Genomic DNA, 20,169 nt, shown 5'->3' on the forward strand with positions numbered 1-20,169 from the left:
TCCCTCATGCTCTAGGGTACGTCCACAGATAAGCTGCTCTTTTCCAACGTGAAACAGCTTGAAGAGCGACTGTACAATGGGTGCTTGTGAAGCGGCGCGACCCTCAGCAACCGCAGGATGGATATTGCTCAAGCAGAAAGATATGAGCCGTTAACCAGGAGTGATTAAAATTCCAATGTTGATATTACAGGCAAGCCAGGGCTCTTTCAGCATTGTAGCTTGAGTTGCAAGCGCTTTGATGGAGTGCCGGGCAGATGTGATGGTTGTATTATAGAGTGGCCCATTCCTTGATCAGACTGCGAGGATTGATTCGTTGAGAGATGTGATTACAGCAAGATTGGCACCCTTGCTTGCATGTACTGCCCGAGCAACAAGGCCTCGGTGAAGGTTAGCGTCGGACGAAGGCAGGCTTCCTTTCAGCCAAAGGTTTGTAATTTCATCTCGCTCAGGAAGGTACGCCACGCAACACGCAGCGAGAATCTGTGAATGTTCCGAAGGAACTGGATCAAGCACCATGATGGGCTCATCGTTGTCTTGTCCGGGCACGAGCGCTGCAACACCTCCAGAGACTGTATCGACACAATCAATGCCAGCATCAGCAAGAGCAGCTGCCGCAACGGTAATACAACCGCTCAAAACGTTCATCATGTCCCACTCCTCACTTCCCTGCTCAACAGCTACCTCCCTGGCCTGGTCCCCTTCAATGACGGTGACAATAACATCCACACCACTCTTGGGCCATCGGTCTGCAATAATGGCACCGCGAAGAGCGGCCTCCAGATGTGAGCTCAAGTCACGCTCGCTTGAATCGCGGAGGTAGCCCCGCCTTTGACGTGTCGCGAAAGGTGCATATTTGACATGTGTGGAAAGGACCATGTGAGGAGAGAAGGGCGCTGATCGAGGTAGAGACCTGGGCCCATGAACGGTACATGTAAGTTTCATTCCCTTGCTACCAGAAGCATCTTGCGATTCAATCTCAAGATATGCCGAGCCAGAGGCAGACGGGGTAACACCAGTTTTGAGATCTAGTCAAATATTAGCCATCTTATTCATGGCTGATTTGTACAGTGAGTTTGAAGACAAGATGGGTCAACTTACATTGCGCTCTGATACCATTTGCCGCGCGGGTACGTCTCGGGACGATTGATTCATCAGACTCGAAAATAGGAGGTACGGTATTGCCTCCTGGGCCGTTAATACGTCGTCGGTCAGTCATTTTGAGAATCAGCTCTTTCTATATCGTCTTTCATTAACCTGGAGAACATGGATTTTAACTGAAGTGGATAGGAATTTGCTAATGCAACAAACGGGGCGCTACTGCGATTAGTCATCATCGACTCCATCCGCTCTACTTCAAATTTTCGTGAACCTGCATTCAAGCTCAGAAACTCTTTCTTCTTCATCACCTTCGAGGATTTGCCTTCATTCCTACAAGCAGCTTCAAGCAAGCAAAACGACTGCAATTCTGTTGATTTTGATCTTGTTTGTCGTTGCTTCGTCTGGAATTATTGGCTAGTTCTCGGGTGATGCTGTTTCTATCAGGTACGTTTTTGCGCAGCAGCGTTCTTTCCCTGCAATGATGATCCTTCACACCACTGTTCCCGCGACATCCTGAGCGATTGAACACATGCACTACCATCTGAGCCTTGCCCATTCTTCTTCTTTCTCAAACTCGCTCGCTTTGGCGCATGGACTTGCGCTAACATCTCAAAAGAAACAGAAACTTTTGCTATTCAAAAAATATCGAAATTGCGGATATCCACACCTGGACCAGGTTAGTAAAAATTTTCTTGCAAATTTCCCTTCCGATGTCGATGATGAGAAAACTTTTCATTCAGTTCTGCTACTGAACCATTGTGATGACTCCTTTATACCATACCAAGATCTCTGATATACATCTTTACCTTTCACTTTATTACACTTCATGCTTGACTTGAACAAAGCTAACCATGAAATCAGAACAGACTAAATTTTGATGCCAACACAGTTTATCGCGAAAACAATCCATGTGTCTTTGGTAAGTGCACCGCGAAGCTGCAAGGTCAAAGGAGTTGCTTTGCATGATGAAACAAGTTATATCCATTCAACGACTTCATCAAGACCAAGTCACCCTCCCGCACCTTAGACTCCTTGTGGGTTGATGATGGGTTGTGGAGTTGCCCATTAAGCGTTATGAAGACTCCAGTGTCAAGGCCACCGGTAGCTCGTTTTGGGTTACCAGTGTTCAAGGCCGGTTGAGATGACTGAGTAAAATCGGCTTTTCTGAACTATAGCATACTCCTTTGCATCGTGTATAATCTTCGTCCGTTTATAGCCTCGACTTTGAACAGCGGCTAACGGATACAGATTTACGAGTGTAGATCTCGGATCATCTGAAGACTGAAGGTAAGGTAAGGCGATGTGAATGTTTAGTTCTACCTTGAGAAATAAATATAATTTGTTTTTGCTTTGCACCTAAAAGTTCGAATCCTGTGTGACATTCTTTTTCTCCATCATTCACGTATTCGTCCATGATTCACATCTGAAAAACTCGAGACCTACCCGTGTTCGCTTGTTTCCGATCCTTCTGGCTCAGCACATAGACTTCTGATGTCAGGAGCTATCTGTCGTTCGTATTTAATCTGACGATGGTATGTAGTGGTTCCTATTCTTAGACCCTTCAAAAGTGTGGATCGTGTTGCTTCTCGAAAAGGCCAAGTCTGGAACAAGCCGACCACAAGAGACCAATCAAAAGTGACCGGCCACCCCTTGCCTTGATGAGGGTAACTGAACACATGCATTTCAGCGCTCAACTCGCCCTGGCACATTAGATTTCGTATCCCATCCTCCAAGTCATCTTGGTCGGCGTTGGAGCCACCTTGCCCTTGAGCATTCAATTATCGCGACGACCTCCACGAAGAAAATCAGAACCGAGAACCACTCGAACGCTCCTTTTCGAACCAACAGTACACAATCACGTTCTTGACTGGCAGAGGAACGTTTGACACCTACCACCTAGCCCACCTTCGACACCGTATACCATCTCCTATCGACACCGAATTGCATTCTGCTCGGTTATTTTTGCGTCCGACCTCATCGCACGGCGGATAATTTGCCCGAGTATCTGGAATCCAGGCTTGACTTTGGGCACAATACATAAACGAGCCGTGGAGCGCCTCCACGCCGAAGTTGTCAATGCCCTCCTATGACTTGCCAGGTTCCAATTCGAAGATGAACTCCCGGCACCACGCTGCCGCCTTTTCGAATGGCTACCCACGCGGCAACACATTTGACATCTCGCCGCACAAGTATGTCCAAACCAGCACTGTTGTCGGAAACCAATATGATCTTTGTCGCAAACATTCATGATGAACAATGATGCTGACACAACCTCTTCACCAGATTCCAGCCTCGCACCTACACACCCGCCCAACGACGTCGCAACAAACTGTTAACTCGCCTGGGTATTTGCGCAGTAATCCTGTTTCTCTTCAGTCTTTGGCTCTGGCCTTCCAGCTCCGTGGCCTCATTGGTTTCTTTTGGGCTTCTTTCTTCGAGTGGCACCCCCGAGCTCGAGACGGTTCGATATTACGACTTGACTAATGTTCAGGGTACCGCTCGTGGCTGGGAGCGTGAAGAACGTATTCTCCTATGTGTGCCGCTTCGTGATGCCGAAGCGCATCTGGAGATGTTCTTTTCCCACATGCGCAACCTGACATATCCACACCACCTGATTGATCTCGCATTCCTCGTTTCAGATTCGAAGGACAATACTCTCAAGGTCCTCTCCGACAGTCTGGAGGCTATCCAAGCCGACGAGGACCCTAAGCAGCCTTATGGCGAGATCTCCATCATCGAAAAGGACTTTGGCCAGAAGGTCAACCAGGATGTCGAAAGCCGGCACGGATTCGCCGCTCAGGCTAGTCGCCGAAAGCTGATGGCGCAGGCTCGAAACTGGCTTCTGAGTGCGGCCCTACGACCCTACCATTCATGGGTTTACTGGCGCGACGTCGACGTAGAGACCGCGCCGTTCACCATTTTGGAAGACCTTATGCGCCATAACAAGGATGTTATCGTCCCGAGTAAGTTTAGAACCAATACGTACTGCAGATTGGGTTCGAAATACTGACTGGTAATCAGACGTCTGGCGACCCTTGCCTGACTGGCTTGGTGGTGAACAGCCTTATGACTTGAACTCTTGGCAAGAGTCCGAAACGGCTCTGGCTCTCGCTGACACTCTTGATGAAGATGCAGTAATCGTCGAGGGATATGCTGAGTATGCCACATGGCGACCTCATTTGGCCTATCTTCGTGATCCATTTGGCGACCCTGATATGGAGATGGAAATTGATGGTGTTGGTGGTGTCAGCATTTTGGCCAAGGCCAAGGTTTTCCGATCCGGAGTTCACTTCCCAGCTTTCAGTTTCGAGAAGCATGCAGAGACAGAAGGTTTCGGCAAGGTAAGCATTTGTCCATGTGGCATGCTTTTGGTTCACGGCTAACACAATTTGAATAGATGTCCAAGAGAATGGGGTACTCGGTTATTGGTCTACCCCATTATGTCATCTGGCATTTGTATGAGCCTAGTGTGGATGATATCCGTCATATGGAGGTTTGTGTCTTCTAAATTCAAGGTTAATTTCTACATACTGACTCAAGTTACAGGAAATGGAGAAAGAACGACTTGCCCGCGAGCAACAAGAAGCGGACAAGAAGAAGAACCAGCAAAAGATCAAAGAAGAATACACTGATACCAGAAATGAGTGGGAGAAGGACAAGCAAGAGATGCAAAACTTGGCAGCTCAACCAAAGCCTGTCGTCAATAATGCACCAGTGGTCCCGCCTCCCAAAGAGCAGCCTGCCCAGCAGGTCAACAACGTTCCTGGTAATGCAGCACAGGGCGAAAACAAGCCACAAGCGGTTAAGCAGGAGGCCAAGCAGGTCGAAGAAGTCGCCAAGGATGTGCCCAAGGCCGCCTAAAAGGCTGATAATGCGGCTGCTTGGGTTTTACTTGCTGTATAATAGACTGGATGTCACTGGGGTCTTTGACCGCTGGAGCGGATGACGATCAATAGCTACAGTTGAAGATGTAGCCGACAATAGCCTCTTTTATTGGCATGTAGCTGGCGTTTGGTAGGTTGGGAAAGGGGGCTGTTTTTATCGACAATAGAATGAAGAAATCTTTCTTCCATCACAGGCTTTGGTATGAGCGATTGCAAGATCAGATGAACACGTGGTAACAATGGGAACTTATATATATCCCAGTGAGCATGTTGTAGTTCCTTCTCTGGAACTTCAATTATCTCTCACATTAGACCAATGAAGTCTACAATAAGTCCGGACAGGTGATGAAGTTAATCTGCCAGTTACCGAAGGCCCTCCCTCGAGCTTAAAAGTTTAGCGATCTTGTGAGGCCCTGGCTCGCCTAGCTAGCCGGGCGCACTGGTAAACAGAACTCTGGTACTGCACTATATAGCCTTAGCGAGTAAAGCCACAAGTCGATTATTAAATCGCCGTTCTTTATATTTGTTTCCTTGTTGTGATCAAATCATCAAATACGGTTATCTTTTAAGTTGGGTTGTTCGTTCAGGGGTGCTGTTGAATGGACCATGACAGCCCCGCTGACCAATCATTGCTGGTATTGGACGACACCTGGAGGACAGCACGTAGCTTCGGGGGCGGGATGGATCTTTGGTCGGGAAGTGGTACCTTACCTAGCCGTCCGCTACGTAGCGACTTCATCCATCATCCAACCTCACAACTTCTCGCAGGTAAATTCCTAGCGATTGCTGGATATTTTCGGCCGAGAACTGGCCTTGTCTTTCGACAAACTCTTTTTTTCCTTTTTCGCCCAGCAGGCCATCAACCATTGCTTTTGTACCAATATTCAGACCTCCCTATCCGCCCTCGAGTCTGAACGAGCCGAACGGTCGCAAACCAACAACGATCTCGAGCTTACGATACAATGAGTCGCGATGAACAACCGCCATTGAATATGGAGAGTCCTAGGCCATCCGGAGTCTCGAGTTTCGAGAACCGTGCGCTCCCTGCGCGCATGCAATACCGAAGTCGACCTGTCTCTGTCGCAGTTGACCCCTTGTCTTTGGTCATATCGGAGTGCATCTCTATAACGTCTGCTATTCAGAAGAATGCGCGCTCACCCCATTCATCTGTTTCAGCCATTCTTGGCGGAAGCCCCAATCCTCTTCAGTTAGGACCCCCGAGCCCTTCACCCCACGAGCGAAGTAAAAGCCCAGTGGGTAGCATCAGCGGCGATGGCTCTCATGATGGTCTCACCAATCGTTGGGGATTACGTGGGCAAAGGGGAAAAAGCATGCAAGACAACCCCATGATTGCTGGCTTCGGTAAACTGAGGCATGAGCTTGCCGGTGTGAAAGGTATGGCAGACCAATTCGTTCGGTGTCTTCTTAATGTGTCTATCATGGCAGCTGACTTTTTTGCTTCTAGATATTCGATCTTTCGACGCCCCCACGATCTTGGCTCCCTTTCTTCACGTCATTCAGACTAAGGGTACCGCTGCCGCGATTACAATTCTTGCTCTGGGCGCCTTGAGAAAGTTTTTGGCTTACGGTTTCATCTCTCCTGAGTCGCCGCGATTTGCATTGGCTATGCAGTCCCTCTCAGTTGCTGTCACACATTGTCATTTCGATACTGGTGACTCGGGCCAGGTCGAGGTTGTCCTTCTGATGATTCTTAACCTGATGGAAGACATGATGTCCGGTCCTGGAGGAGATATCCTGAGTGACGAGAGCGTTTGCGACATGATGGGCCGCGGCCTTGCTATATGCTCGCAGCCACGATTCTCTCCTGTTTTGCGCCGCACTGCCGAAGCTTCCCTGGTCAAGATGTGCCAGATCATATTCGAGGACGTCAAGCATCTTGAGGCCGAGGCTGGTGAAGATGGCGAGACTCTTGACCAACAGAGTGACGACGACCTGGACACTGTCAGGATGGAAAATCCTGCCCCCGAAGCAGGTGGGCTATCAACGGAACGGATGAGTCTGGAGGTACCTGGCACATCTACACCAGACCCTGAGCGAATCAGTAGAGATACTGTAGCCACCACAGAAACAACCCCGGCCACTGTAAGCGACCCGGCCGAGGAAACAGAGTCCCTCGACCTCAGGCCTTACTCTTTGCCTTCTGTTCGTGAGCTATTACGCGTGCTGGTAAACTTTTTGGATCCTCAAGATCGAACGCACACGGATACAATGAGAATCATGGCATTGCGGATCATACATGTTGCTCTCGAGGTCGCGGGCCCTTTTATTTCCCGACATCCAGCTTTGGCAGGCATAGCAGAGGACCGCTTGTGTTGCTATTTGTTCCAGTTGGTGAGATCGGATAACATGGCTCTCCTTGAAGAGTCTCTTGTTGTTGCTGGGACGCTCTTGGCAACTTGCCGTGGAGTGCTTAAGCTTCAACAGGAATTGTTCCTGTCATATCTGGTCGCTTGTCTGCATCCTAAAGTCGAAATACCTCGTGAGCCTGGAATTGATCCTTCTCTCTATGCTGGTATTCCGCAAACTCCTAAACTGGTAAAGCCTTCGCAATCGTCGCAGCCTAGCAGCGGACGATCGACTCCAGTGCCGGTTAAGGATCGTCAAAAACTTGGTATGGAGGGAGGTGCCCGGAAACCAGATGCCCGCCAGGCCATGGTGGAAAGCATTGGAGTTTTGTCGCGAATGTCAACATTTATGGCTGAGCTCTTCATCAACTACGATTGTGATGCCGATCGGGCTGATCTTTGTGAAGATATGATTGGTCTACTTTCCAGGAACGCCCTTCCCGACTCTGCAACGTGGAGTACTACAAGCGTACCACCACTCTGCCTTGATGCGTTACTTCGGTATATTCAGTTCATTGATGAGCGACTTGAAGAGGAACCTGTGATTGAAGGCTTTCCAGACCCGGCGACTTTGAGAGATCAACGACGCAAGAAGAAGATTATCATCAAGGGTGCAAGCAAGTTTAACGAAAAGCCCAAGGCAGGCCTGGGATACCTAGAAGCACAGGGCATCATCAAGGATGCATCGGACCCTGTGGCGGTTGCTAACTTTCTCAAGGGCACCTCTCGTGTCAACAAGAAAGTTCTTGGTGACTTCATCTCTAAGAGAGGTAATGAAGCAATTCTTGAGGCTTTCTTGAATCTTTTTGACTTCTCTGGGAAGCGAGTGGATGAGGCTTTGCGTCAATTCCTAGAATCTTTCCGATTGCCCGGAGAGGCGCCTTTGATCGCCACAATCGTGGAATCTTTCTCCGAAAAGTTTTGTTCTGCTGATATAACTGGCGAAGTTGCAGACAAGGACGCGGTGTACATCTTGACGTACGCCATCATCCTGTTGAACACTGACCAGCACAACCCCAACTTGGAGACGAAAAAACGCATGACGTTGGAGCAATTCGCCAGGAACCTGAGGGGAACCAACAATGGCAAGGACTTTGCACCCGAGTATCTGCAAACAATCTACCAGTCAATCAAATCGAACGAAATCATCCTTCCTGACGAACACGACAACAAGCATGCTTTCGATTATGCCTGGAGAGAACTTCTTCTCAAGACAGAGTCAGCTGGTAATCTTGTCGTTTGCAATACCAACATTTATGATGCCGACATGTTTGCGACAACGTGGAAACCCATCGTTTCCACGTTGTCTTATGTGTTCATGTCCGCCACCGACGACGCCGTGTTTGCTCGAATCGTCACGGGCTTTCATGAATGCGCTCGCATTGCTACAAAATACAAGAACACAGAGGCACTCGACCAGATAGTTTTCTGTCTCAGTCATATGTCGACTTTGGCAGCTGATTCGCAATTTAACACCTCTCTGAACACCGAAGTCCAAGCTGGTGATGGCAGTGTCATGGTCAGTGAGCTTGCTGTTAAGCTCGGACGAGACTTGAGGGCCCAGCTAGCGACGCTTGTGCTCTTCCGTGTCGTCACTGGCAGCGAAGAACTCATCCATAGGAGTTGGAAATATGTATGTGCTCTTGTCCTATCACCTGATGTCCTGCTAACAAAGACAGATGATTCGCATATGGCTCAACCTTTTTAGTAACTCGCTCATATCATCCTTCTCCCCAAGCAATCTGCCAAGTTTGCCATTGCCGTCCATCCCCCTTCAGACCCCATCACAAGTCATCGACCGAGGAGCACGAAACGCAGACACCGGCTTCTTTTCAGCATTTACATCATACATCTCCAGTTATGCTGCGGATGACCCCCCTGAACCATCCGACGAGGAACTAGAGAGCACACTTTGCACTATTGATTGCATCAAGCAATGCAATATGACTGCCGTGTTCGAAAACATCGCGTGAGTCGTCCCCCGTGCTTTTTACGATACCGAAAACTGACCCTTTGCAAGGGATTTGAACCCATCTGTAGCCAAGCTCATTGTTGAAACACTTGTTGATCAACTGCCTGAAGACTCAGCCACAACTGTCATCAGTGTCAAGCATGAGAGTATGCCAGCACCTCCCACGAATGGCCACACGAGATCACCAGGACACATAGAGTACGATCCGACTGTGGCATATATTCTCGAGTTCTGTACGCTGTTGGCATCACGGGATGCCGAGTCAATCGAAAGCATGGGCAAGATCGTATTTGACACCCTCCAAGGCGTCCTTCGTGATCCAGCACGATACCATGCTGTCACGGTTTCTCGAGCATCATTCTACTCTCTAAAGCTGCTCAATATCGGCTATGTAAGTCTGGCGACAACTCAATTTCAGTGCAATGCTAATCCCGTTCAGGATCACGACTTCGTCAACGTTCCCTTTTTGCTCCACACGATTTCAACTCTGCCACAAGAGGCGTTGGGTAAGAACTCGGATTTGGTTCTGCAGGGCCTCTCGCTCTGCATTGAAGAATCAGGCCCGTTGAGACGCGAGATGATGACGTCTCCCGACTTTTGGGTTATCCTACGAACCCTGGCTCAGCGCCCTGAGGCGGCAGCATTGGTGTTTGAAATCTTGGAAAAGGGAACCACCGGAACGCCCCCAGCCATCATGGCTGATAATTACGAAGCGGCGATTTCGCTTTTGAATGACTTTGCTTCTGCTGCTAGCCCACGGCAACCTAAGATGCAACCCCGAAGCCCCCGATCGCCGAGAGTCAATCCTCCCAAACAGGACAAGAAGCTGTAAGCACCAGAGACCAACTTATCTGTCGCCAGTTTAGCTAACTCTTGTTCGTAGCAACGCCGAGGCGGTCAACAGAGGTTCGAAGGCAGTTAACATGCTTTACAACATGACAGACAGGATCCCTCACCTCATGCAACAGTCCCAGCTTGAAAGCAGCGAAGGTTTGTCAATCCCGTGAACTACTATTGTGCGTCTGTTTCTAACCGTGCTATAGCTTGGTCTGCATACTGGCTACCCATCTTCCAGGCGTTGACAACGCAGTGCGCAAACCCTTGCAGGGATGTGCGACAACTTGCCTTCTCTGCTCTCCAACGGTCGCTTCTATCACCAGAGCTGACCTGCAGTGACCCTAAAGAGTGGACCGCCATTTTCGGAAAGGTGCTCTTCCCCCTGATAACCCAGCTCCTCAAGCCCGAAGTGTTCCTATCGGACCGAGATGGAATGAGTGAGATGAGAGTGCAGTCTGCCTCTCTCCTTTGCAAGGTGTTCCTTCAGTATATGGTACTGCTATCTGAGTGGGACGGCATGCTGGATCTCTGGATCAAGATCATTGAAATCATGGATCGCCTTATGAACAGTGGCCAAGGCGATAGTCTCGTGAGTTATCCAGCAAAAAGTCATAATTGAGCTAGTACTGACCAACTATAGGAGGAGGCGGTTCGTGAGAATCTCAAGAACGTGCTCTTGTTCATGGCCAGCAGCGGATATCTCGTTTCGCCGCACAAAGACCCCTCAAAGGAGAAGCTTTGGTCGGAAACTTGGAAGCGCATAGATCGCTTCTTACCTGAGCTCCGTGGAGAGCTCGCACTAGACGAGCCTCCGAGCAAGGAAAATACAAATGAGCTGACTGTTGACGTGCCAGCACAGCCCCAGGACGCAGGCGAAGAGATTACGGAGAAAGAGGTTGAGAGTGCAGAAACTACGTCAACAGATGATTCAGATTAGGAGAACGAGGCAAGCAAACAGTAGACTTTGGCTTAATAGAAGGAGTATGAAGGAATGGAAGGTCAACACCAAGACCATATCATCGCCATTTCTTGCCTAAAGGCGTATGGATTAGTATTTATTGTGCATTTAATTGCCACGTCGACGCAGTCTTCGTACGAAATGGTTGATAGATTTATCATGTTTTATCATTTTCGCCGAAGTGATGCATAAAAGAATGTTTGTCTGGCAGCATATTGAATCTTGGTCCAATTTGAGGGCCCATGATCGACTGGACATCTGAGCTAGCTGCAGTCGTAAGCATGTGACCAAGCGACGTCATTTGAGATGTGGGGGATATTTGGGGGTAACTCAAGATATACCTTCACCTAAGAAGTAAGTAACACGACGATAGGGGACTTTGAGTAACACTCCGAGCATCGGTCCCTGGAGTCTAGATCCCGATTTGTTTGGCTGTTGAATCCATTTACTACGCGCTCTGTACCTAGGTGCTTCCCGGACCCAAATTCCCAATTCTACAACAAATAAAGCCTTTGGCCCGTTAGGCCCAAACGAACGTCCCTTTTATATGTGCAAAAGCATCCTCTAGCCATTATCCACTGCCTGAGGTCGTGGGATGTCACGCGGTTGTTATAATGTCTGAATACGGTATACCGGACGCGCTCAGCTCAGGAACCGAAATAAACACTTTACCAACCACCGACGACGCGAGCGGTGATGCGCCTGTGTTTCCTTCACTACAAAACAATGGAGCTACAAGTCCACTATCTTCCGAAGCCGCTGGCGGTCCTACGATTGAAGAAGACGATAACGATGACGAGCCAGCGGTAGCGAAACCCTTTGTCCGAACGACAAGCCCTGACCCGTCGACCAGGGCTATTCCTGACACATTTGACGATCGTGTTCCCGATCGGTTGATTTACAAGATGCATAAGTTCAGTCTGTACGAGACGGCCAGTCGATATTATATCGTCGGTGTAGACGTCAGCGAGAAGCGGTACCGGATCCTCAAGATTGACCGCACCACCGAAGGTGCAGAGCTCAATGTCACAGACGACAAGATTGTTTATAGTCTCAAAGAGATGAACCAACTGCTGGATACCATAGACGACGGCAACCGAGGCACAGGCGGTATCAAGCTCCGCTGCACCACATGGGGTTTGCTAGGATTTATCAAATTCACTGGACCTTACTACATGCTACTCATCACCAAGAAGAGCACTGTCGCGATGGTGGGAGGCCACTATATATATCAGATTGAAGGGACTGAGCTGGTTCCTCTTACGCCATCCAAATTCAAACCCGACGCTCGCAATACGGAGGAGCAGCGATTTCTCGGTATCTTGAACAACCTTGACTTGACTCGCTCTTTCTACTATAGTTATTCTTATGATGTTACGCGCACCCTGCAACACAATGTCATCCGGGAGCGCGAGGCTTTAGCAAAGGGTATGCTCCCACCAGACGACGATGACTTCAACTCCATGTTTGTGTGGAATGACTACTTGCTACAACCCGCCGTTGCTTCTCTACGAGATCCATATGATTGGTGCCGTCCTATTATTCATGGTTATATTGACCAAGCAGGTGAGTCTTGCTAGCAATGTCCGAACTTTTGTATCAGCGAGCAGTTCTGACAATCAACAGCTCTGTCGATATATGGACGTACTGCGCACATCACGGTTATTGCAAGGCGGTCCCGCTACTTTGCCGGTGCCCGTTTCTTGAAGAGAGGAGCTAACGATCTCGTACGTTGTCTTTTATCCCCACGATTGAAATCGATCCACAGGCCTCCTCTAACAGCTTCTAGGGTTATGTTGCCAATGATGTTGAGACCGAACAGATCGTTGCTGAATCTCTAACGACATCATTCCACGCACCTGGGCCTGAACTATACTGCAGTCCGCAATATACTTCGTATGTTCAACATCGAGGAAGTATTCCACTTTACTGGACCCAAGACAGCACTGGTGTTACGCCAAAACCCCCAATAGAGCTCAATTTAGTTGATCCGTTCTACGGAGCAGCTGCACTACATTTCGATAACCTGTTTGAGCGATATGGAGCACCAATTTATGTCGTCAATTTGATCAAGTCCAAGGAACGCACACCCCGCGAATCGAAGTTGTTAGAGGAGTACACACATGCGATCAACTACCTCAATCAGTTCTTGCCGGAAGACAAGAAGATAATTCACAAAGCTTGGGATATGAGTCGTGCCTCAAAAGTGCGCGGAGGGGATGTCATAGGCAATCTCGAACTTATTGCAGAATCAGTCCTCACTACTACCGGCTTCTTCCAGAATGGCGATGGTTTAACGAGCCCCATGACAGCACAGAACGGAGTGGCCAGAACGAACTGCATCGATTGCTTAGATCGCACCAACGCAGCACAGTTTGTCATCGGGAAGAGGGCGCTTGGTCACCAGCTTCACGCTCTTGGCATACTGGAGGACACATCAGTCGATTACGACACAGATGCGGTCAACCTGTTCACCCACATGTGGCACGACCATGGTGACACCATAGCCGTCCAGTACGGTGGCTCGCAGCTAGTCAACACTATGGAAACATATCGCAAGATCAACCAATGGACCAGTCATTCACGAGATATGATTGAAAGCTTCAAGCGGTACTACAACAATTCTTTTCTCGACAGTCAGCGCCAAGAGGCATACAACTTGTTTCTCGGCAATTACATCTTTGTCCAAGGCCAACCGATGTTATGGGACTTGGCCACTGATTACTACCTGCATCATGCCGATCCGCGAGACTGGTCCGCTAGAATGAAACACGACTACATCAATTGGTACGTTCCAGCTCACTTGCAGGAACGAACTGTACCGCCGTATGTACCAAGCAAGGATATTGCGCGCGCTCACTCGGTCGAGTTCTTTGACGATTATTGGCTCGAGTACTACAGGCCTTCCACTCTCTCTTCCTTTCCCAAGATGTTTGCTTACAAGATGAACTCGACTATTAAATACATCCCCCTAAAGTCGACGCAAGATGGCCGCTACGACCTAAGCCCTTTCAGAGTCCGCACGGACAACGACGTCGAACATAGCGAGAGGAAGAAAGCTAAGAAAGACGCTTCTTCGCGTGAACATGCGTCGGCCCTGGCACGAGGTGCAACAACGGGAGTAAACGGGGCATCAGACACAGTTTCGGGCATGTCACCAGCGAAAGGTATCTCTCTCCAACGCTGGTTGCAACCCACACAAGATAAGAACAGCTCCCTGCGATCAGATGCAAACCAGCCGTTGAAGTCGTCCGACCACGATTCTAATGCGAAACCGACCGCATTGGAAAAGTCCAAGGCCGCGCAATGGACCTTTACCAAAGCCGTACACGATTCTTTGAATCCATCTGTTGCGGAACAAGAGTCTGAAGATTATGAACGATATATCAGACATCCCCAAAACCTTCCTCTTGTTATTTCGAGTGATACGCCTGTCGACGTGGACGCATCCGAATATCAGGAGTATCTAAGTGGTGGCTGGCAGGATGAGGGCTTAATGGTGAAGGGCACAGAAGAAGAGATTGATGTCTATGCCGAGCTGCTCAAGGTTGGGGAGAACCCCTTAACAGTTACTGAAGAGGACGGTCCCAAGAAACGATACAAAGCCTATAGGAAATGGCTGCGTGGAAAGTCTTTCTTCAAGCAGCAACCATTTGACTAAGCCTCAGTGGCGAAAGATCTGGTCTTCAAGCCGAGGCGGTGGAAAACAGTCTTGCTAGTTTTGGTTCTTTTTCCAACGCTTCATCAAGATCCGATGGCCGTTTGGAGGTATCCTCGGTCCAAAGTGCCTCCAAAGCTTTGGCCTTGCTTTCCAGTTCTTGAGACAGAGCTTGGAGATCCTTTTTCTGGACTTGAGACACGCCATCTTCAATCTCTTCCAGGGTGTTGAGCCAGCACAACGACAAGATCCGAATAACGTTTTCCATGTGCTCAGGCTCGCGGATCCGAGGCCACGCATTGCCGATTATTGCGCCAATCAACTGTGTTGTTGCCAGGAGAGTTGGGGGATACGAGACTGCAAAAGGGTCTGTCATAATGGACGACGACATTGAGAGAAGCGGCTGGTGCAGTCGAGTTAGCGATTTGAGGATCTTTGCGAGAATACATAGAAACATACCGAGAGGTGCTTAATCGAGTAGATACCCATGCAATTAATTACCGCTGCAGTTTTCTGTATGAGAACCTGCATTATACGCATGTACTGAGACGCATGATGATAGCCAGCAAATACACCATCTCGAAGGATCTTGTCAAAGAACCTGCGACGTTCAGTGTTTTCTGGGCTTCCAGTGCACTCTGCCAGCTTAATGAGCACGTCGTAAGCCGGGCCAATGATGGTTATAGATTCATTCTCCGGGGTAACACTGGGAAGGTAGAGTAGGAGGGGGAACGTAACGTCTGCAAAGACACGCCCTATGCCCCGGCCTTGCAGTATTTGTGCTGGGCACTTTTCCACAAAGACAGTCAGTGATTTCAGGCCTTTTGCTTTGACTTCGATCGACTCGTCCTCCACAAGCGCCAGCAAAACTGGCATGAACAAAGGCCAATGTTCTTTGATGACTGGTGCCTACAAGAAGTAAGATTAGTGTTCAAAGACTGGTACAGATAAAGTGACTGACGGTAGATGTGTTGATGGTCCATTGTATCGTGGCCTCCGCCCAGGGGACCTTGCTTCTCCATGACTGCACTTCTGAAAATGCCCGTGACCGATCGTCTACTGTGGCATACTGGGAAGGTCGTCCTGAAGCTGTGATTCTCGACGAATGTTTTGTAAATAATGGCTTCAAAGTGCTTTCAAGGATGTCATTGGCGATGAAACCTGGTAGCCTCTCAGCTGAAATCTGTTGAGCCAAAACCCTAGAGGCTACCGATGCAGCGACACCAGTTGTCCATGGATCATTGGGATCCGTAACAGCCGTCAACTTGATCAGAAGATCCTTGTCTAAAACCAGCGAGTGGGTAGAAGATGCAATAGCAATGCCAGCAACAGCTGCTTCTATAATAAGATCCGACTCTTCTGCTCAGTGTTAGTCATGCGTAAAATAGTTGCTATCTAGGATGGTGTTGTGGCCTACTTTTGCTCGTCCTTAATATGATCGCCTTTCCAGCAAGACTCCTGACAAGGTCTCCCAGCTGGGCGTCCTCCAGATCGCTTTGCGCCTTTGAGGAGATATAAGCAACGGCCAGAAGGATGGCACCGTGGAGCTCCTAATAACTAAATGTTAGCCGTAATATATCTACTTGAGCTAGGCCAGTATGCACAAGGCATGAACACACACCGCATCACCGACGGAAGTTATCGAGGACGAAACATCCACTGTGCTTGATTCAAAGCAGTCCGGTAACTTATCTGAGGCACGAAAGACAGTCAGTTTTGTTATGTCCAGTGGAGGGGCCACTGCATACCTGAAAGCTCAGAAAGTCTTGCGAGATTCGGAGGGCTGAGTAAATCATCCAATACGCCAGGCGTAGAGCGAGTCGTATTATCGGCCATTCTTGTGAACAATATCTGGGCCGGATGATGTACTTGTTAAGGGCAAGATGAAGAGGCCAATGCAGGTACAGTTACAGATAGGTACACGAGAGGTCAATTTTACGCTGAGGCAACAGTGGAGACCCACCATATTTAGCTCAGGTACCTACTAAGGTAGGTAGGTACAGATGTTGTACAACAAGTAAAATACTCCCATTATTTCTGTGCTTAATCTTCTGTTTCTTACAATTCAATAAGTATTCAGGGATATGGTTTTATTTGCCTTAATTCTTATGATTCATAACTTTCCAGTGGTATTTTCGCCTGAAACCTCTTCCTCATCTATAGTAAAGTGCACGCAAGCCACCATAGTAACATGTGCTTGTTGAAGCCTTCCAAATGCCCATTCATGTACTTAGACAGTTTTAATGCCATTCTTATGGCGCTTGTTTGAGCTAAAACTAGAAATATAGTGATTCTTCCTCGCATATTGGCAGCCTTCATCTGTCTATGGTATCTGGAGCTCTGTTCTTCGGCGTTGCACTTCCTCTATGGCACCTGCGGGGTCTGTTGCATCAGGGTTGCGGAGTTGCCATGCAATACACACGTCAAGAGCCGGCCCAGTCCATTTTCCAGGTTTCGTACCGAGTGCTTTGACGAGACCCTTGCCATCGAGTAGCTTTTTGAGTGTTGTGACTTCGTAAAGATCCAGCTTGGTGAGGTGATCGAGGAACTTTTCCCAGCCTGCTAAGAAGTCGCTTTGCTCTAAGAATATGTTAGTTCAAGTATGACTGATAGGTGCGAGAGCTCGTTACTGACCTTTTGATCCTTCGCGGCTCCATGTTGGAAGTGTTTCCAGGGCATCAACCAGCAGGGCGTTGAGGACTTGCAGTCGCCAAGTATCTTTTGGAGAATCCCATTTGCGGATGGCCATACCAAAACGGTCCCGCCCGTCGATATATGGAGCTTTGCTACAGACAGCCTCTTTCAGTTCCAAAATTGCTTCTCGATGACGGTAGGACGCAGCAACAACATCTGCCAGCCTGTTTGGAGCTCTGAAGCCTTCCCGAGCGACGACAGCTACGGGTGGATATGCACTTGGCTTCTTGCGAAAGTTTGAGGGCTCTTCGACTATCATCCAGGGAGTCAAAGCAGCAAGGTTCCATGCATAAAAAGGAGAAGAGGCATCTTCGGGAGTAATAAGACGCCCAGCCACAGAAGTTGGTGATTGATCCTTCAGGAGCTCGTCAAGGCAAGTGTATGCAACGCTCCACCGCGAGATCTCTGGAGTCGGGAGGTTCTTGTGTTCAGGGTCTGTGAAGATGGCGTGGAAGAGCTGCAGCTCGTCGATTAATTCAAGTGATTCATGTGGGTGGGCTCCTGCTCAAGTGTTAGTGAATCTCGTCATACCATTGCCCTCGAACTGACCTTTCAACATCTTTTCATACTCTACACCAACCCGTTCTCGGCTGATCTTGACACGCAATGCCTCCAAGACCTTTGGATCCGCCATGAACTTGCGTGTCTCAGGTTCAATTTCGAACTGAAGTCGACTGGCGAAGCGGACGAGCCGCAAGACTCGTAGAGGGTCATCCATAAAGGTCTGGAAAGGCTCCAAAGGGGTTCTCATAATCTTGGCATCCATATCGGCAAGTCCTCCTGTAAAGTCCTCAACACGATCATCATGTAGGTTGTAAAAGAGTGCATTCACAGTCGCATCACGACGGCGCGCATCTTCTTCTGCTGTGCCAAACTCCATCTGAGGGTTACGGCTGTCCTCAGTATATGTCTCTTTTCGAAGATTGACAAAATCAAGGTCCAGTCCGAATATCTTCACCATGGCCGTCTCAAGGTGCTTTGACTTTTCTGGGTTGCGGGCAACGTTGTGAAGACTTCCGATATCTGCAGGCCCAATGCTGTGTTTGGCCATGGCATCTGGCTGCTCGCAATAATCGCACATGGCCTGAGCAAAGGGAACACCAGTCATGGCGTTGATTGCGACGTCGATATCATGACTCTGAATGTTGAGAAGCTTATCGCGCACCCAACCACCAGCCCATCGGAGGACAATAGGCTCGGAAGCTTGGCGGGAATCGTCAATGGATCTGGCTACATCGAGAAGAAGACGGCGAAGCTGTTCCTCCTTGGGAGTGAGCTGGATGGTAGCAGTCGCCATAAGGTATTTCCGTCTGAGTATCCGAGAGGGTGGCGTGGCAGAGAAGGAGTTTGGGTCGGAAGCCAGTGGATATTGCTCTTTCAAGAATGAGTCAAGATTCCTCTTCATGGCAAACCCCGGACGACGCAGGTGCTTCAGCATGGACTGGGCGAGTGAGTGGTTGACTGCCTGTCAAGTTAATCTGATGTAATTTTTGAGAGCTTGCAGCAGGTGGGGCGGTCGTAGAGGGAAAAAAGACAGGCAAGATAAAAACATTTATCTATATCTTTATTTTATTTTCTCTCTCAAAATTCTTCGCAATCTGTAGAGGGGGATACTTATAGGAGTAAAACCAATCTGAATGCCCAAGCACATTCCTTTTGTTGTAAAAATCAATCTATCTTATCATTATTCTAGTTATTGGTGATGGTGCACAACGAGAGTTTCTTGGTGTTTCTGTCGACCTCTGTAGGTGGTCAATACCTAGGGACAATAGCGCCTTGGGTCCCTACAGTCCCTCAACAAATCAGCCAATTTCATTGGCCCAAGACTCCAAAGCACACTACTGTGTGACTCAGAATTACCGTATGGTTGATGAATAGAGAACATACTACCTGATCTAATCGCAAGCATATACTTACACACATTAGTAGTCCAAGCAATATTCGTTGCTTGAATACACATGTAACAAAATCCAATAAAACACTATCTTTTAGAAGTAGTTCGTCTGTCCACCTTAGTTGAGGCTCCTTGATGATCTGAGACTACTGTATCAACACATGCATGGGTCTCTTGGGTGCAAGGTTAGCCAAGTCTCGTTGATCTTCTTACCTACAGCTTTCCTAAACCTGGGGTAAAGCCAATGCTGGCTAGGGTCGTTTCTTGGCTCAGAGCTAGCGTCCTGTATTGCATCCAAGATCGGGCTGCCAAGTGCAGTTCTTTAGATACCGTACAGTGCCGCACTTCTTTTGAAAGCACGCCATGTTTTGGATTGAAGGCTAGACCGATCGATATGAACAGGCAGGCACACGACAGTTGGTGATTGATTTGTCTAAATTCCACCATACCTACATCTGGTCAACACCAAGAGTGTCTTGATGTTAAAGCCCAAATACTCCCACAGACACCATAGTACCTAAGAGCCGTCACCCTCTGACGCGCACACACCCAACGCATAGCGACCCTACGCGGAATTACATACAAACAATTCCTAAAAAGGTATTGTTGGCTCGCCACTGTGGCTACACAAAGTGCGTGCTGCATCTCTGCCAGCTCTTTGCCGAGCTGAGCTATCAACGGTGTATGGTTCGAGCTATTCGTCCAATTGTCTTGATCGCAGAGACACCCTCACAATTCTGATGCACCTCTCTTCTGCGGATAAGCTGCCGGGTACAGTAGCTCTGATACAGCCCACAAGGATAATAAA

General features: G+C 48.7%; 6 protein-coding genes across 6 annotated transcripts; 3 read left to right on the plus strand and 3 right to left on the minus strand.

The window, feature by feature from the left end:
• Positions 1–291: 291 nt before the first annotated feature.
• FPSE_10466 (uncharacterized protein) lies at positions 292–1,216 on the minus strand (the record flags this gene model as incomplete). Its single annotated transcript, XM_009263583.1, has 2 exons — positions 292–1,025; positions 1,099–1,216. The coding sequence occupies 2 exons, from the start codon at positions 1,214–1,216 to the stop codon at positions 292–294; spliced, it is 852 nt and encodes a 283-aa protein (XP_009261858.1).
• Positions 1,217–3,210: 1,994 nt separating this feature from the next.
• Positions 3,211–4,959, plus strand: FPSE_10465 (uncharacterized protein; the record flags this gene model as incomplete). Its single annotated transcript, XM_009263582.1, has 5 exons — positions 3,211–3,287; positions 3,382–4,061; positions 4,120–4,439; positions 4,496–4,591; positions 4,645–4,959. 5 exons carry the CDS (start codon positions 3,211–3,213, stop codon positions 4,957–4,959), a joined length of 1,488 nt encoding a protein of 495 aa, XP_009261857.1.
• A 985-nt stretch (positions 4,960–5,944) lies between these two features.
• FPSE_10464 (uncharacterized protein) lies at positions 5,945–11,094 on the plus strand (the record flags this gene model as incomplete). The annotated part of the gene is made up of 8 exons (XM_009263581.1): positions 5,945–6,377; positions 6,448–8,981; positions 9,028–9,317; positions 9,369–9,711; positions 9,760–10,148; positions 10,204–10,310; positions 10,364–10,746; positions 10,798–11,094. 8 exons carry the CDS (start codon positions 5,945–5,947, stop codon positions 11,092–11,094), a joined length of 4,776 nt encoding a protein of 1,591 aa, XP_009261856.1.
• Positions 11,095–11,729: 635 nt separating this feature from the next.
• On the plus strand, positions 11,730–14,776 carry FPSE_10463 (uncharacterized protein; the record flags this gene model as incomplete). Its single annotated transcript, XM_009263580.1, has 4 exons — positions 11,730–12,681; positions 12,742–12,842; positions 12,905–13,011; positions 13,060–14,776. 4 exons carry the CDS (start codon positions 11,730–11,732, stop codon positions 14,774–14,776), a joined length of 2,877 nt encoding a protein of 958 aa, XP_009261855.1.
• A 25-nt stretch (positions 14,777–14,801) lies between these two features.
• On the minus strand, positions 14,802–16,609 carry FPSE_10462 (uncharacterized protein; the record flags this gene model as incomplete). Its single annotated transcript, XM_009263579.1, has 6 exons — positions 14,802–15,176; positions 15,233–15,682; positions 15,735–16,132; positions 16,191–16,323; positions 16,395–16,465; positions 16,522–16,609. 6 exons carry the CDS (start codon positions 16,607–16,609, stop codon positions 14,802–14,804), a joined length of 1,515 nt encoding a protein of 504 aa, XP_009261854.1.
• Positions 16,610–17,096: 487 nt separating this feature from the next.
• Positions 17,097–18,872, minus strand: FPSE_10461 (uncharacterized protein; the record flags this gene model as incomplete). Its single annotated transcript, XM_009263578.1, has 3 exons — positions 17,097–17,353; positions 17,408–17,968; positions 18,017–18,872. 3 exons carry the CDS (start codon positions 18,870–18,872, stop codon positions 17,097–17,099), a joined length of 1,674 nt encoding a protein of 557 aa, XP_009261853.1.
• Positions 18,873–20,169: the final 1,297 nt, after the last annotated feature.

Source organism: Fusarium pseudograminearum, chromosome 2 (genome assembly GCF_000303195.2).
Source record: "Fusarium pseudograminearum CS3096 chromosome 2, whole genome shotgun sequence".
In the NCBI taxonomy this organism is placed as follows: domain Eukaryota; kingdom Fungi; phylum Ascomycota; class Sordariomycetes; order Hypocreales; family Nectriaceae; genus Fusarium; species Fusarium pseudograminearum.